This window comes from Scardinius erythrophthalmus, assembly GCF_964197995.2.
Source record: "Scardinius erythrophthalmus genome assembly, chromosome: 13".
NCBI classification, from domain to species: Eukaryota; Metazoa; Chordata; class Actinopteri; order Cypriniformes; family Leuciscidae; genus Scardinius; species Scardinius erythrophthalmus.
Window position 1 is genome coordinate 5,342,846 of NC_138233.1, and position 17,693 is coordinate 5,360,538.

A 17,693-nucleotide genomic window follows, 5' to 3' on the forward strand; every position below is an offset into this window, starting at 1 on the left:
CGGCACTATGAGTCCAGTCTGATGAACTACAGAACATGTAAAATTACTAAATCTTTATCTCAGTGTCAGACATGTTTGAGAAAAGTTATTAAGTATAAAATTTCTTAATTATAAAACCAAAAAATATCAAAAACAACAAATATCTATAATACAAGGATTTTATGAGTTTGTGTTAATATAGATAGAAGTGGGAAAAAATACATTTCGTGTTTTCACGAGGCCATATCAGTATGAACACTGATCAAGCCAGAGAGGGAGAAATTCCTCAAATAAATTATAAGCTACACATAAATAATATCTAATCAGAAATTAAATAAGTGTATAGATAAACTTTTGAACAGGAGGACAGACCAAAAAAGATGATGAAAATCTCAAAAAGATTGTGTGCTGTAAAGAGATGCAGAAGAATATATGATGTAAATGACCGCGCCGCCGCGATTCAGGACCATGGCCAGGGAAGCAAGTGCAAACGCTGAATAGAGTTTCTCACTTCTTCACAAAAACAAGTGAAAATCACGTAAGGATTTTTTAATGGCAAATAACGAACTGTAGATGTAACAGGTTAATAATGTTAACATTTGTAAACTGACATTTCAGTGGCAACTTGAAAAATCCTGCATGACAACTGAAGATAAATAAAAACGGAATAAAAAGCAACCCTCCACTTAACGCATCAAAGAAAGAAAGAAAAGAAAAGAAAATCATTCGGAAGTTGAAAAATAAGCAGTCATTTTTTTTTTTTTCATGACTGTAAAGACTAATGAACTACACACGTACAACACGTCGAAAAACACAAGACGAGAATAAATATTTGAATTACACCCCTGCACTAAAAGCTAAACTAAAAAGTCGATCAGACTATAACAAAAACGGATGAAAATAAATAGATGATTTGTGTCATTTCTTACTGAATTATTTAAACACTTCTTAAAATTGCAGAGACACTTCATTTCAGAAAACCAGTCAGTGATTGTGTCAAAAACTCAAGCAAAATTGATTAATCACGAGACACGTTTTAAAATATCACATAAATTAGTTATAAAAATAATTCTCACCTGGTCACCACAATCATCAAAGGTCAGTTTCTCCCTTTGCGCATGCGTGAGTGTCTGTGTTCCACTGTTGTCCAGACTAATGATGCTCTCACTGCAAGGTCTGATGTATTTCAGATCACTCTTTCTGGAGTCAGTGGTTCTGCAAACCTCATAATTGTACACGTGCTGTAAAGTTCCTGTGCCGCCTACGTCTGCGTAAAGAGGCGGATAATACGGAATAACTGGAAGATTCGCTCCAGATTTATAAAACATCCTCTCGCGCCTCCATCTGTAGCATTTGACTGACAGTATGGCAATGATAGACACGATAAAGAGAAATGAAACCACAGCCAAGGCCAAGACTAGATAGAAAGTCAGGTTGTCGTTGTATTCCTTGTCGTGCGTAAAGTCAGTGAACTCCGAGAGCACTTCAGGGAAGCTGTCCGCCACCGCCACGTTAACATTGACTGTAGCTGATCGAGAGGGCTGCCCGTTGTCCTCCACTACAACAGTGAGTCTTTGTTTGACAGCATCTTTATCTGTCACTTGGCGAACAGTTCTTATTTCTCCATTCTGTAAGCCCACTTCAAACAGCGCCCTGTCTGTGGCTTTCTGCAGTTTATATGAGAGCCAGGCGTTCTGACCAGAGTCCACATCAACAGCCACCACTTTAGTCACCAGATAACCCACATCTGCCGAACGAGGCACTATTTCAGCCACCACAGAGACACCTGACTGGACCGGGTACAGAACCTGAGGCGCGTTGTCATTCTGGTCCTGAATGATTATTTTCACGCTCGCGTTGCTGCTGAGAGGAGGAGAGCCTCCGTCCTGCGCTTTTACGCGGAACTGGAAATCTTTGATCTGCTCGTAATCGAAAGATCGCACTGCATGTATGACTCCACTATCAGCACTAACGGACACTAATGAGGAGACGGGCACTCCGTTAACCGACGAGTCCTCCAGTATGTAAGACACACGGGCGTTCTGGTTAAAATCTGCGTCTCTGGCTCTGACTGTGAATATGGAAAGACCCGGTGTGTTGTTTTCTTGAACAGAAGCCTCATATGAGCTCTTCTCAAAGACGGGCGCGTTATCATTGACATCTGATATCTGTAAGGAGAGAGTGACGCTGCTGGAGAGAGAGGGCACGCCCTCATCAGCGCACGTCACACTGATGTTATACTCAGACTCTCGCTCTCGATCTAAATCACTGTCTGTCACTAGACTATAAAAACCATCGGGTGATGACTGAATGACAAATGGAACATTGTCATTTAAGAGACAGTTAACTTTACCTCCTTCATTCGAGTCTACGTCTTGAATATTTAATATTGCAAGAACAGTGCCAGATTTGGAATCCTCTGATACCTGGCTCGATTTTGAAATAATATTAATAGTGGGATTGTTATCGTTTATATCAATAACGTCAACAATTATCTTACATGAATCCGTATGACCACCATCATCTCGTGCTTGAACATCAATTTGATAATACTTACTCATTTCATAATCTATACCACTAGTGAGCTTTACAACACCAACATCGGGGTCTATTTCAAAAATATCTGCCGCTTTGTCGGCCGTACTTGAAATAGAGAACGATATTCTACCATTCGAACCCTGATCAGCATCAGAAGCACTAACTGTTGTTAAAACTGTGCCTTTTGGTGAGTTTTCAGCTATGCTGGTTTTGTATACGGATTGTGAACACACAGGGGCATTATCATTAGCATCCAAAACAGTAATGAGTATCTTCATTGTACCGGACATCTGGGGCTCGCCTCCATCAAATGCTGTTAAAAGTAACGAGATATGGTCTTGTTTCTCTCGGTCTAATGGTGTTTGAAGAACCATTTCTACAGCTTTATTTCCATCAGGGAGATTCTGAAATTTTAAAACAAAATTATCAGTTGGTTCTAAAGAATAACTCTGCAGACCATTTCGACCAACATCATGATCAATAGCCCTGTCCAATAGAAATCTGGCTCCTGCTGAAGACAATTCGTTTATTTCAAATCTCACCTCACTCTTACTAAACATTGGCGCATTGTCATTTATATCTGTGACCTCAACTGTAACGCGGTATAACTGCATCGGGTTTTCCAGAATAATCTGTAAATGCAGCGCGCAAGGCGTTGTCTGTCCGCATAGCGCCTCTCGGTCTATTCTCTCTTTGATAAGGAGGACTCCTCTTTCTTTATTCAGCTCGATGTATTCAGCGCTGTCTCCTGTATAAATACGCGCTTTACCCGATCTCAGTCTCTTTAAATCTAAACCCAAATCCTGCGCTATGTTCCCGACTAAAGAGCCTTTCGCCATTTCTTCAGGAATGGAGTAACTGACCTGCCCGAGAGCTGAACTGAGAGAGAGAAACCAAATAAACAGCAGTACTTGCCGCGCCATTGTTCTGTCCGACATTTTGCAGAAGACCACGGGATGAAGATTAAGACAAAAAGCAAATAAATCAGTCCAAAACGCTGGAGGAAATCATGTATTTGTCCAAAGTGAAAAGAACAAGAAAAGTCTGTAAATCCAAGAAAAGGATATTAAATACAGTATCTCCGTGATTCGCCTTCTTTCTCCTCTTCAGACTGCGCTCTCAGCTTCTCTCTCTCTCTCTCTCTCTAATAATATGGAGATGATGGGGGTGGAACTGCAGCAGATCTGCTCTATAAACTTACATATTGACCAACAGCGGCACTATGAGTCCAGTCTGATGAACTACAGAAACAAGTGAATACACGTATGCTTTTCCTATTTTTATTTTTCCTCCAAACGTCTACTGCTCAAAAAGCCCAAAATTAAAACATTATATAATAGAATATAAATATTTCAAGAATAAATGCTACATTAATTATTATACATTTGAACCGCAATAAACATCACAGAGAAAAAATAATAATAATCTGTCCTTGATTTGTCTTTAAATTGTCATGTATCCGCGATGATAAAATCAATTTAAAATAGAAGAAAACGAAAAAAAACAAACAATAATTTACAACAGAATTAGTTTAAATGCAAAATAATAATAATAATAATAATAATAATAATAATTTATAATATTCTAAGGGGAAAAACGGAAAGTCACAAGGATGTACTGAGAATGTCCGACTAACAGTATTTCAGCACCATGGCCAGTGAATCGAAGGCACATTTTCTACACGAGGGTTTTATAAAAAGTATATACGACAATCACATGATAATTATCTAACATTGTGCTAAAAAAGTGTGGATTTTACATATATATATAGACGACGGTTAAATAGACACACATATAAACAAAAACGTTCAACTCTATCAGAGACAAATATATACAGCAAACCTCACCTGATCGTTGAAATCTTGGTTGGTCAGATTTCCTCTTTGCGCATGCGTGAGTGTCTGTGTTCCACTGGTGTCCAGACTAATGATGCTCTCACTGCAAGGTCTGGCGTATTTCAGATCACTCTTTCTGGAGTCAGTGGTTCTGCAAACCTCATAATTGTACACGTGCTGTAAAGTTCCTGTGCCGCCTACGTCTGCGTAAAGAGGCGGATAATACGGAATAACTGGAAGATTCGCTCCAGATTTATAAAACATCCGCTCGCGTCTCCATCTGTAGCATTTGACTGACAGTATGGCAATGATAGACACGATAAAGAGAAATGAAACCACAGCCAAGGCCAAGACTAGATAGAAAGTCAGATTGTCGTTGTATTCCTTGTCGTGCGTAAAGTCAGTGAACTCCGAGAGCACTTCAGGGAAGCTGTCCGCCACCGCCACGTTAACATTGACTGTAGCTGATCGAGAGGGCTGCCCGTTGTCCTCCACTACAACAGTGAGTCTTTGTTTGACAGCATCTTTATCTGTCACTTGGCGTACAGTTCTTATTTCTCCATTCTGTAAGCCCACTTCAAACAGCACCCTGTCTGTGGCTTTCTGCAGTTTATATGAGAGCCAGGCGTTCTGACCAGAGTCCACATCAACAGCCACCACTTTAGTCACCAGATAACCCACATCTGCCGAACGAGGCACTATTTCAGCCACCACAGAAACACCTGACTGGACCGGGTACAGAACCTGAGGCGCGTTGTCATTCTGGTCCTGAATGATTATTTTCACGCTCGCGTTGCTGCTGAGAGGAGGAGAGCCTCCGTCCTGCGCTTTTACGACGAAACTAAGCTGTTTAATTTGCTCATAATCAAATGAACCAACTGCGTGTATCACACCATTCTCAGAGTTTATAGACACGTACGAGGAAATCGGCGCTCCACCAATATGAGTGTCTTCTAAAAAATATGACACTCTGGCGTTTTGATTGCAATCTAAATCTCTCGCCGTCACACTACATATGGAAAACCCTGCTGCGTTATTTTCAGGAAGGTGTGCTGAATAGCTACTTCGTTCAAAAACTGGCGCGTTGTCATTGATGTCAGAAATCTTAAGTCGAAGTGTCGTTGAGCTCGAGAGTGCAGGTGAACCTGAATCAGTCGCAGTCACTGTTATATTATATTCTGACTGAGTTTCACGATCAAGAAAGGCATCTGTGATCAAATTATAATAATTAGAGAGGGATGATTTGATAATGAACAGGAGGTTTTTGCCAATAGAACACGTAACCTGCCCATTTCTTCCTGAGTCCGCGTCTTTCACGTGAATTATAGCAATAGTAGTACTTGGGGGCGAATCTTCTGCTATAGTGCTCGAGAGAGACATCACGTTTATCGCAGGCGCGTTATCATTCATGTCAGTTACATCAATTATAAGTTTACTAGTGCTCGTCAACCCCCCTTGGTCTTTGGCCTTAACTCTTATTTCAAACCGCTTTTCTTTTTCAAAATCAACATCACCTATAACAGTTATCTGACCTGAATCGCCGTCAATGTTAAACATGTCTTTAAATTGTTCTTTTATATCAGAAAACGAGTAAAGTATTTGTCCGTTTGTACCACTGTCTGCATCTGTCGCATTTACAGTGATTAGATAAGTACCTTTCTGTGCATTCTCCATCACAGATGCCCTATAAACAGTCTGGTTAAACACGGGTGCATTGTCATTCGCATCTAAAATAGTAACATCTATATTAACAGAGCCAGACCTCTGCGGGTTTCCGCCATCTACAGCGATCAGCTTCAGAGATAGATGAGGATGCTCCTCCCGGTCTAAAGCTTTATCAAGAACCATCTCAACGTATTTACTGCCGTCTGGATTTGAGTTTTGTTTAAGAACAAAATAATCATTTCGTGTGAGAATATAATTCTGCAAAGAGTTCAATTCTACGTCAGGGTCATACGCCCTTTCTAAAGCAAACCCCGAACCAAGAGCTGCCGATTCACTTATTTCAAAACTAATTTTATTATTTTCAAATACTGGAGAATTATCATTAACATCAGTTATTTCGACAGTAACCTGGTGCAGCTCCATTGGGTTCTCTAGAATGATCTCGAAGCTGAAGCTGCACGGTGTGATGTCGCCGCATAGCTGTTCTCGGTCTATTCTCTCACTCACGACTAGAACTCCTTTGTCTGTTCTAAGCTCTGCGTATTGAGTGCTTTCTCCGGTCACGATACGAGCTCGACCCGCTCGAAGCCTTTTCAAATCCAGCCCCAGATCCTGTGCCACATTACCAATAAGCGAGCCTTTACTCATTTCTTCAGGGATGGAGTACCGGATTTGAGAGACGGCAAAAGGAATGTAGCACGAGATGAAAAACAATACTTGCCACTGCGGTCGGAAGAAAACAGGCCATCGAGCACATCCATTTCGATAAAAATCCTTAACAGCCATACTGATTAGAAAGTAAGTTCACCAATAATATTTCCAGTATTCAATGGAATAAAATAACATTCCAAGGTAGGACTACAAAAACCGTTTTGTATTCGTTTGGAAGAGGAAAGGAAAGAGATAGTCACCCTCTCACCATCCCGTAAAGAATGAAACAGAGGGAGAGCTGCGTCACAGCGCGCATTGATTGGGTGGGGCCAAGGTTTACTGTTAGACAAGCTTATTGCACACAAAGTATTTCACTGACCAACAGCGGCCCTTAGAGTCCAAAATAAGCATTAACAGAATGCATACATTTCAAAAGAAAAGTTAGACAAAAAAAAAAACAATACATTTAAATCGAGATCAGCGCTGCCCAACCTCAATACAAACAAGTAAGATAAATGAGTAAAATGTCACAGTTTCTCCTAACATGAGATGCAAATTAAACGTGCTTGGTATGAATTCATCTTCAGTGCAGACTTTTTACAGTTTATTAAATTATCATATTACATTCATTGAGTGAATAATAATAGGCTAATAATATTCCAAGAGACTGCAGATGGAAATTAGGTGCAAGCATCTCTTCTCTTGTGAGTGTGTGTGTGTGTGTGTGTGCGCGCGCATGGTTCCTGACAAATAGATCGATACAATAATAATCATCATCATCATCATCATCATCATAATAATAATAATATAATAATATTAATAATAATTTCTCACCTCTACTGGCGAATCTAATTCATCCAGAACGTTTTTCTCGTTGGGCACGCGCTGCAGTGTTCCTGTAGAATTAGGATCCACTATCATCACGTTCTGACTTGCAGGTCTAACAAACTTACAGTCACTTCTTCTGGAATCGGTCGTTCTGTAAACCTCATAATTATACGCGTGCTGTAGAGTTCCTGTGCCAACAGTGTCCGCGTAACGCGGCGGATAGTACGGAATAACTGGAAGACTGGACTTGTAAAACATACGTGATTGTCTCCACCTGTAGATCTTAACAGATATTATGACGACTAAACATGTTATGAAAAGAAATGAGACCGCAGCCAAGGCCAAGACTAGATAGAAAGTCAGGTTATTGTTGTATTCCTTGTCGTGCGTAAAGTCAGTGAACTCCGAGAGCACTTCAGGGAAGCTGTCCGCCACCGCCACGTTAACATTGACTGTAGCTGATCGAGAGGGCTGCCCGTTGTCCTCCACTACAACAGTGAGTCTTTGTTTGACAGCATCTTTATCTGTCACTTGGCGTACAGTTCTTATTTCTCCATTCTGTAAGCCCACTTCAAACAGCGCCCTGTCTGTGGCTTTCTGCAGTTTATATGAGAGCCAGGCGTTCTGACCAGAGTCCACATCAACAGCCACCACTTTAGTCACCAGATAACCCACATCTGCCGAACGAGGCACTATTTCAGCCACCACAGAAGCACCTGACTGGACCGGGTACAGAACCTGAGGCGCGTTGTCATTCTGATCTTGGATGAAAATGTTCACGGTTACGTTGCTACAAAGCGGAGGAGAGCCTCCGTCCTGCGCTTTAATAGTTATCTTAATGTTTTTGATCTGTTCATAATCGAAAGAGCGCACTGCGTGTACAACCCCACTCTCCGCGTTAACAGAAACATACGTTCCTACGGGAGACCCGCCCAAGTCACTTTCTTCAAGAATGTAAGATATACGAGCATTCTGATTTTCATCCGGGTCATAAGCTCTGATTCTGAGGATAGAAACGCCGGGTGAATTATTCTCGAGCAAGTATGAATTATAAACACTGTCCTTAAAAACTGGGGCATTATCATTAACATCCGTTACTTTCAGATGAAACGTTTTTCTGCTTGTTAAAGGCGGCTTTCCGGAATCAGTGGCGATAACAGTGATGTTGTACTCTGACAACTTCTCACGATCTAAAATAGCATTCGTGACTAAAGAATAATAATTTCTTAAAGTCGATTTTATAGCAAAATCTTCAGATCCTTCGATAAAACAATTGACTTTGCCATTATCATCAGTGTCTGAGTCCTTTACATTAATTATTGCAATTGTAGTATCAGAGGGAGCGTTTTCAGATACTGAGCTCGAGAAAGACATTATATTAATGACAGGTGCATTGTCGTTTACATCAATGACCTCTAATGCAATTTTACTCGAATCAGTTAATCCACCCTGATCCCTAGCCTCGACTGTTAGTTCAAATTTAGTATCTTTTTCATGATCAATTTCTCCAACAACAGAAACAATGCCTGTGTTGCTGTCAATGTTGAATAACTGCGCAGCGGTTCCTTTTTGTTTATAGAAATTGTATGTTATACGCCCATAAGAACCAGCGTCTGCATCCGTGGCGTTAACGGTAGTAATGTACGTGCCTTTCTGTGCATTCTCCATCACAGATGCCCTATAAACAGTTTGGTTAAACACCGGTGCATTGTCATTCGCATCTAAAACAGTAACATCTATGTTAACAGAGCCAGACCTCTGCGGGTTTCCGCCATCTACAGCGATCAGCTTCAGAGATAGATGAGGATGCTCCTCCCGGTCTAAAGCTTTCTGTAAAACCATTTCCGCGTATTTACTGCCGTCTGGACTTGAGTGTTGCTTTATAACAAAATGGCTATTTGGTGATAAAATGTAATTCTGCAGTGAGTTCACGCCTACATCGTGATCATCTGCGCTTTCCAACAAAAAACGTGAACCCAGTGTTGCAGACTCACTAATTTCGAATTTTAATTCTTTGTTCTGGAACGACGGTGCGTGATCATTTTCATCCAATATCTCAACAGTAACCTGGTGCAGCTCCATTGGGTTCTCTAGAATCATCTCGAAGCTGAAGCTGCACGGTGTGATGTCACCGCATAGCTGTTCTCGGTCTATTCTCTCACTCACGACTAGCATCCCTTTGTCTGCTTTAAGCTCTGCGTATTGAGTGCTTTCTCCGGTCACTATACGCGCTCGACCCGCTCGAAGCCTTTTCAAATCCAGCCCCAGATCTTGTGCTACATTACCTATGAGTGAACCTTTCTTCATCTCCTCCGGAATCGAATATCGTATCTGTCCGCTTGCAGTGTAAACATAACAAGAAAAAAACATTGATAACAGCCACAGCATTTTCCATAGCCAAGAGCGATGTCTGCATTCTGTCATCCAACAGCTCCGTTGCACCATAATCAAAGGGTTACAAAGAGCAAATCCAATTAAAATATTGAGATGTAGTCCAAGATGGTGTGAGCAAAAATAATGCAACAAAACTGTACTGAAAACCTTAATATCTCCCGCACACAAACCCTGAATAAAAATGTCGAGGCAGCCTTGCCCTCATCTGCCAAAACGCAAGAAAATGGGGAGGGGTAAAGATTGCTGGATGACAAAGCACAGCATAAAATATTTCACTGATCAACAGCGGCCCTTGCTGTTCAAAGCGAGCGTTAACAAGCCTACGCAATTCTACAAAATATGTATAAGTATGTAAGTGAATTCGTTATTCTGTATACTGTGTATATATATATATATATATATATATATATATATATATATATATATATATATATATATATATATATATATATATATATATATATATATATTCACATTCTACATGTGGGTTCCGCGGTTTTCTTCACCAGCAGTGAAAGAAACAATCGAAGAACAAGCATCTAAAAAAGAACTAAGAAATAGAAAGTCTAAATAAAACATCACAAACTGTACTGTTGCTGTCCATAAAATAAGTGCTGAAACGACGATATATTAAAATCTTAATTGAAAGAAGCACATGCAGGAACATTTCGAGAGTAAAAATAAAACCAAACACTTTGAAAGGCTATATAATAATGATATATCCGTATTACCCACCTGTAGCAAAGAATCTGGTTCATCAAGGATGTTTTTCTCGATGGGCGCGCGCTGCACTGTCCCTGTAGAACCGGCGTCCACTATTAACACGCCCTGACTAGCAGGTCTGGCGAACTTACAGTCACTCCTTCTGGAATCTGTCGTGCTATAAACCTCATAATTATACGCGTGCTGCAGAGTTCCTGTGCCAACAGTGTCCGCGTAACGCGGCGGATAGTACGGAATAACTGGAAGATTCGACTGAAAGTACATACGCGATTGCCTCCATCTGTAGATTTTAACAGATATTATGACGACTAAACATGTTATGAAAAGAAATGAGACTGCAGCCAAGGCCAAGACTAGATAAAAAGTCATGTTGTCGTTGTATTCCTTGTCGTGCGTAAAGTCAGTGAACTCCGAGAGCACTTCAGGGAAGCTGTCCGCCACCGCCACGTTAACATTGACTGTAGCTGATCGAGAGGGCTGCCCGTTGTCCTCCACTACAACAGTGAGTCTTTGTTTGACAGCATCTTTATCTGTCACTTGGCGTACAGTTCTTATTTCTCCATTCTGTAAGCCCACTTCAAACAGCGCCCTGTCTGTGGCTTTCTGCAGTTTATATGAGAGCCAGGCGTTCTGACCAGAGTCCACATCAACAGCCACCACTTTAGTCACCAGATAACCCACATCTGCCGAACGAGGCACTATTTCAGCCACCACAGAGACACCTGACTGGACCGGGTACAGAACCTGAGGCGCGTTGTCATTCTGATCTTGAATTTGGATTTTAATTTGTGCACTGGTGCTGAGAGCTGGCGCACCGCCATCCTGAGCCTTTACCCTGAAATCAAGTGATTTTATTTTTTCGTAGTCAAACGAGCGCATGGCATAAACAACACCAGTTTCAGCGTTAACTGATATAAGAGAAGACAATGATTCGCCGTTTATCTGCACGTCTTCAAGGAGGTAAGCTACCCTTGCATTCTGGTTTGAGTCTGCATCGCGAGCATGAACGCAAGTGATTGAATGACCCGGTGAATTGTTTTCAGCCATAACCGCCGAGTAGACACTTTTATCAAACACTGGCTCGTTATCGTTGACGTCATTAATTCTAACGACTAACGTTTTATTGTTGCTTAATGGAGGTGATCCTTGATCAGCCACTGTTATAGTAATGTTGTACTCCGAGACAGTTTCGCGGTCTAAAGGACCGTCTGATACTAAAGTATAGTAATTGGCAAGGGTTGACTTCATCTTAAAAGGCAAAGAGGGGCTTATACTGCAATTTATAAGCCCATTCTTCCCCGAATCTGCATCTTTAACACTTATTATAGCAACTGTAGTGTCGGTGGGCGAGTCCTCTGCAATTGTATTTGAAAATGACGTTAAGCTTATGACTGGCACGTTATCATTCACATCGGTCACTTCCACGATAACTTTACATGAATTAGACAGAGAACCCTTGTCTTTGGCCATTACATTTAATTGATATTGTTTAACCTTCTCGTAATCGATATTTCCCAGCACTCGAATCTCCCCGTTGTCAGGATTAAGAGAAAACACACTACTCGCCTGTGATATTTGATCAAGGTAATATGTTACATGGCCAAATGCTCCCTCATCTTTATCATTAGCAGATACTGTAGTAACGAGAGCACCCTTTGGTGAGTTTTCTGAAACAAAAGCTTTGTATACTGAATGCGTAAAAATCGGGGCATTGTCATTTGCATCCTGAATGATGACACGGATACTCACTGTGCCAGTGCGCTGAGGACTGCCGCCATCAGTTGCGGTAAGAGTGAGCTTCATCTCCGCCTGATGCTCTCTATCTAGCGGCCGATCAAGCACCATCTCTGCGTGCGTACTTCCGTCAGAATGCGTCTGCTCTTTTAGACTAAAATGCGTTGTTGGTTTAAGGCTGTACCCTTTAAGTGTATTTATTCCTACATCGGGATCTACAGCACTGCCTAATATGAACTGCGCTCCTACCATCGCCGATTCACTTATATCTACGGTAATCTCTTTCGAAGGAAAAGCGGGTGAATTGTCGTTAATATCCAGTATTTCAACTGTGACGCTAAATAACTCCATTGGATTTTCTAAAACGATCTCAAAGCTGAAGCTGCACGGCGAAGTCTGTCCGCAGATTTCTTCTCGATCTATGCGTTTTTTCACGAGCAGAATTCCTTTGTCTGACTGAAATTGCACTAGCTCACTTCCATCCTCCGACGCAACACGAGCCCGTCCGGATCTAAGCCTGCCAATACTCAGTCCGAGGTCTCTCGATAAATCACCAATCATAGATCCAGACGCCATTTCTTCTGGAACAGAATATCGAACTTGTGCCTCAATCACCTGGTGTGCTACGAAGAACAAAAGCAGGCGAATCCATACAGACGAAGAGCGTTGTATTACAAAAAACATGATGAATGCATTCTCCATTTCATGCATTCTGTAATTAAAGAAAATATGTAACTGGAAAACAGAAGCGTCAAATAAAAATATGGCTACAAGAACTGTCGATGGTGCATTTCTTTTCTCTCCTTTCTGACTGCATATGTCTTTTCCCAACACCCTCCTGCCCAGTGAAGACAAATGACGTACAATATTGCAGTGACATCAACAAGCTTAGATTCACAGGCCGACAGCGGCACTCAGAGTACAAAACATAGACTAGCAATCAAAACATTCACAGGAAGAATGCAATAATGCATTGAATATTGAAGCAAGTAGTCAGGTTATTATAAACTTAATTTAAATCAAAATAATTTCCATCATGTCCATTGTCGCAATCATTACCATGTGGAATTAATTTACCAAAGAAACAAAAGTCATTTTAGAAAACAATTTGGGTGCTTAAAGCTTCAGCACTAAAAGAGAGACGGTATTATTCCAGAAACACAAACGAATAATTATTCATTACAAATATTTAAAAAAACTACATTAAGCGATTTATGAGCATATCATAAGCTACAGAGGATAAGAAAGATTGAACCGAGAACACACTTTTCAGCACCATGGACAGCGCCACAACACGGGCTGTTTATAGATCTCCTTTAGCCATAATAACACAATTTCAGATTAGCAGTAACACTTTTTTTTATTTTTATTTTATTTTTTTTAAGATACAAATATTTTTTTTTTTACAAAAAAATAAATAAATAAATAAAAATACAATAAAAAATAACATTTTACTGAGCAACGTTTTGGTCAATCGGGCTTACAAAACTGCAAATGTGCAAAAGAGAACACATAATTTAGAGGGACAATCAGCTGTTAGTAATAATAAAATCTATTTGGAAAATAGAACAATCACATTTATGCAAACTTACCAGTGTGCTGTGCGCATCGGTAAAATCAGCGGCTTGTGTCTCCTTTGGAATTGTTTCTGTTCCCCTCACGTCAACACTCATCAGACTTTGACTGACGGGTCCGAAATACTTAACATCACTTTTCCTGGAGTCTGTGGTTCTGTAAATTTCATAATTATGCACGTGCTGCAGAGTTCCTGTGCCCACGGTGTCTGCGTAACGCGGCGGATAGTACGGAATAACAGGGAGACTTGATTGATAATACAAACGTGATTGTCTCCATCTGTAGATTTTAACAGATATTATGACGACTAAACATGTTATAAAAAGAAATGAGACTGCAGCCAAGGCCAAGACTAGATAGAAAGTCAGGTTGTCGTTGTATTCCTTGTCGTGCGTAAAGTCAGTGAACTCCGAGAGCACTTCAGGGAAGCTGTCCGCCACCGCCACGTTAACATTGACTGTAGCTGATCGAGAGGGCTGCCCGTTGTCCTCCACTACAACAGTGAGTCTTTGTTTGACAGCATCTTTATCTGTCACTTGGCGTACAGTTCTTATTTCTCCATTCTGTAAGCCCACTTCAAACAGCGCCCTGTCTGTGGCTTTCTGCAGTTTATATGAGAGCCAGGCGTTCTGACCAGAGTCCACATCAACAGCCACCACTTTAGTCACCAGATAACCCACATCTGCCGAACGAGGCACTATTTCAGCCACCACAGAAACACTTGACTGGACCGGGTACAGAACCTGAGGCGCGTTGTCATTCTGATCCTGAACGTTAATGAGAACTGTAGCATTTGAACCGAGAGGTGGAGACCCTTCATCCTGCGCTCTCACGTGTATCTTAAACTCTTTCATCTGTTCATAATCAAAAGATCGCACCGCATGAATAATTCCATTGTCTGCGTTAACAGAGAAGTACGTTGAGACAGGAGAACCATTTACATCGGTATCTATGATATAATACGCGATACGCGCATTTTGCCCTGCGTCAGGGTCTGTTGCTTGAAGAGTCAGCAAAGAAACGCCGGGAGAGTTATTCTCTAATATATACGCTTTATATTCACGCTGACTAAAGTCTGGAGCATTGTCGTTGATATCAGTGATATCTAGTGAAATCGTTTTTTTACTGAATAATGAAGGGCTGCCTTCGTCTGATGCAACTAACGTTAGGTTAAAACTGGAAACTTTTTCTCGGTCTAGTGGCGCGTCGGTTACTAAAGTGTAGTACTTGCGCGGTGATGGTTTAATTGTAAAGGGCGAATTTTGCTCTAAATTTAAGCGGACCTGTCCATTTTTACCAGAGTCTACATCCTGGACGCTTATCAAAGCTACAATGGTGCCAGGAGGAGAATCCTCTTGTATCTTACCTGAAAAAGATGTCATGGTTATAATCGGGCTGTTGTCATTGACATCTACAACATCTATGACCAATTTACTTGCACCGGTTAGACCCCATGGGTCTTTAGCCTGCAAATTAAGTTCATATTGCTGAACAGCTTCATAGTCTAAATTGCCAGTAAGTGTTATATCACCAGTGGCTGCACTGATTTGGAAGAGGTGCGCTGCGTCCTCTCCCATATGAGTAAATGAATACGTGACATTGCCATTGAAACCTTGATCTGCATCAGATGCACTTACTTTAGTTATCAACGTCCCTTTTACTGCGTTCTCAGCTACACTTGCTTTATACATCGTTTCAGTAAAAATGGGTGCATTATCATTGGCATCAAGAACAGTAACGAGTATTTTAACAGTTCCAGAGCGCGGCGGGTCTCCACCATCAATAGCCGTTAATATAAGTGAATGCTCGCTCTGTTTCTCTCTGTCCAGCACTGACTGCAACACCATCTCTGCATACTTGCTGCCATCTGAGCGACTGTGCTGCTTTAAAGCAAAATTATCAGTAGGTTTCAGACTATAGCTCTGAAGAGAATTCAATCCAACATCAGGGTCAGTGGCGGTGTCTAACAAGAAAATGGTGCCTATAGGCGTGGACTCACTAATCTCTAAAATGATTTCTCTCTTGGAAAAAACTGGTGCATGGTCATTGATGTCTTGAATCTCGATTGTAATCGAGAAAAATTCGAGAGGATTTTCAAGCAAAATCTCAAGACCGAAACTACACGGTGATTTTTGTCCGCAGAGTTGCTCTCTGTCTATTCTCTCTTTCACCACCAAATGTCCTTTGTTACGGTTCAGTTCGACATATTGTCTACTGTCATCAATAACGAGACGCGCACGGCCAGACACCAACCTTTTCACATCCAAACCGAGATCCTTCGCCACATCTCCGACAAACAATCCAGGTCTCATTTCCTCTGGAATAGAGTAACGAATCTGCCCGGACGCCGAGTTCAGCATGAATAAAAGAAAAATGGAGAATCCTGCTTGCCATTTTACGCACCGCCGCAAATGGACTCCTTTGTTATCCCCCATCCTGCACATGTAGTAATCCGAGAAAATACAATCATACACTACGAGTTTTCAAATATCCAACCATTTAAAATCCCCTCTGTATTATCCAGAATGTTCCAAAAAGAGCTGTGTACAAACAAATGCGCTTCGTCTGTTTTCTCTGTCCTGTCTGACGCAATGCCTTCTATACACAGCTCTTTTGAGCACTATCCTCTCCCTGGGCAACAGCACCTCTCACAGTCAATAAGAAGCACAACAGCAGTGATGGACTGCCCAGCATCACAGCCAAAAGAGTAAGGTCTGGTTTATGAGAGTGCAATATGAGGTTCTTGCACACAGAAGTTACATTTCTGAATCTAATGATTGTCATTACTGGACAGAAACTTGACAGTGAGCACCTAGTGCTTAAAAAAGTAAAATTCATCATTGAGATGAGCACAGAGCAGGAACAATGCAGAATTAAAGTCAACCCAACCAGATTTGAGCAATTACAGTTTATCATGAATCAATAACATGTGTTTAACAAGAGGGCCAACCATGATTTTAGGTGCAATCTTGTTTGGCAACCCTCTTATCTAATCAAAAATAATGAAGAAAGTGTGTAATATTGAGCCAGTCAGATGTGATCCTACTGTCTAAGCTAGCTGATGATGACCTACCTTTGAGAGGATGAAAGTGAGTGGAGTGTTCTCCAAAAAAACAGACACAATCTTCAGTCTGGTCCAGTAAAAGCAGAATGTGTGTGTGTGTGTGTGTGTGTGTGTGAGTGAGTGTGATTGTTCATATGATGTAAGAGGACACAAATTTGTATAATGACATGGGTATCACACTGGTATTACAGCATAAATGTGGTTTATGAGGACATTTCTAGAGTCCTCATAATTATAATGGCTTAAAAACACACTACACAATGTTTTATTAAAAATAGAAAGTTTTGTGTGATGGGTAGCATTAGGGAAAGTATAGGAGGAGAGAATATACAGTTTGTACAATATGAAATTTCCTCATAATGATAGGTGCACCAACTTGTGTGTGTCTGTCTGTCTCTCTCTCTCTCTCTCTCTCTCTCGTCTGTCTGTGTGTAATTCAACTAACATAACAACAGAAATTGTGCATAAGTTTCTAAGTGTCAAATTTTCATAGCAATTAAAATAAAAGATTTTCAGTAACACTTTACAATAAGGTTTAATGCATTACCATTTGTGAATGCATTAGGTTTTGACCTTTTTTTTATCTGGGACAATTTAACCAATACAACTTGTAACATTTCAGGTTGCATAAATTAACATTGTTATGAATTAACTCGAACTGCGAATGAACAGTAATATATTATTAAATGAACAAAACCCACATTCAT

At 40.8% G+C, this 17,693-nt stretch overlaps 3 protein-coding genes across 10 annotated transcripts in view; all 3 read right to left on the reverse strand.

The window, feature by feature from the left end:
- The window catches only part of LOC308700560 (protocadherin gamma-A1-like), a gene marked incomplete at its 5' end in the record, with an annotated part of 176,556 nt that overhangs the window by 97,109 nt on the left and 61,754 nt on the right, over positions 1–17,693 (reverse strand). The window lies entirely within an intron of this gene.
- LOC308701241 (uncharacterized protein) overlaps positions 1–17,693 on the reverse strand; it is a gene marked incomplete at both ends in the record, with an annotated part of 39,164 nt that overhangs the window by 10,793 nt on the left and 10,678 nt on the right. The gene's annotated exons all lie outside the window — the stretch shown is intronic.
- On the reverse strand, positions 6–16,282 carry LOC308701242 (uncharacterized protein; the record flags this gene model as incomplete). The annotated part of the gene is made up of 6 exons (XM_081383440.1): positions 6–26; positions 1,056–2,405; positions 4,365–6,740; positions 7,503–9,827; positions 10,626–12,068; positions 14,009–16,282. The coding sequence occupies 6 exons, from the start codon at positions 16,280–16,282 to the stop codon at positions 6–8; spliced, it is 9,789 nt and encodes a 3,262-aa protein (XP_081239566.1).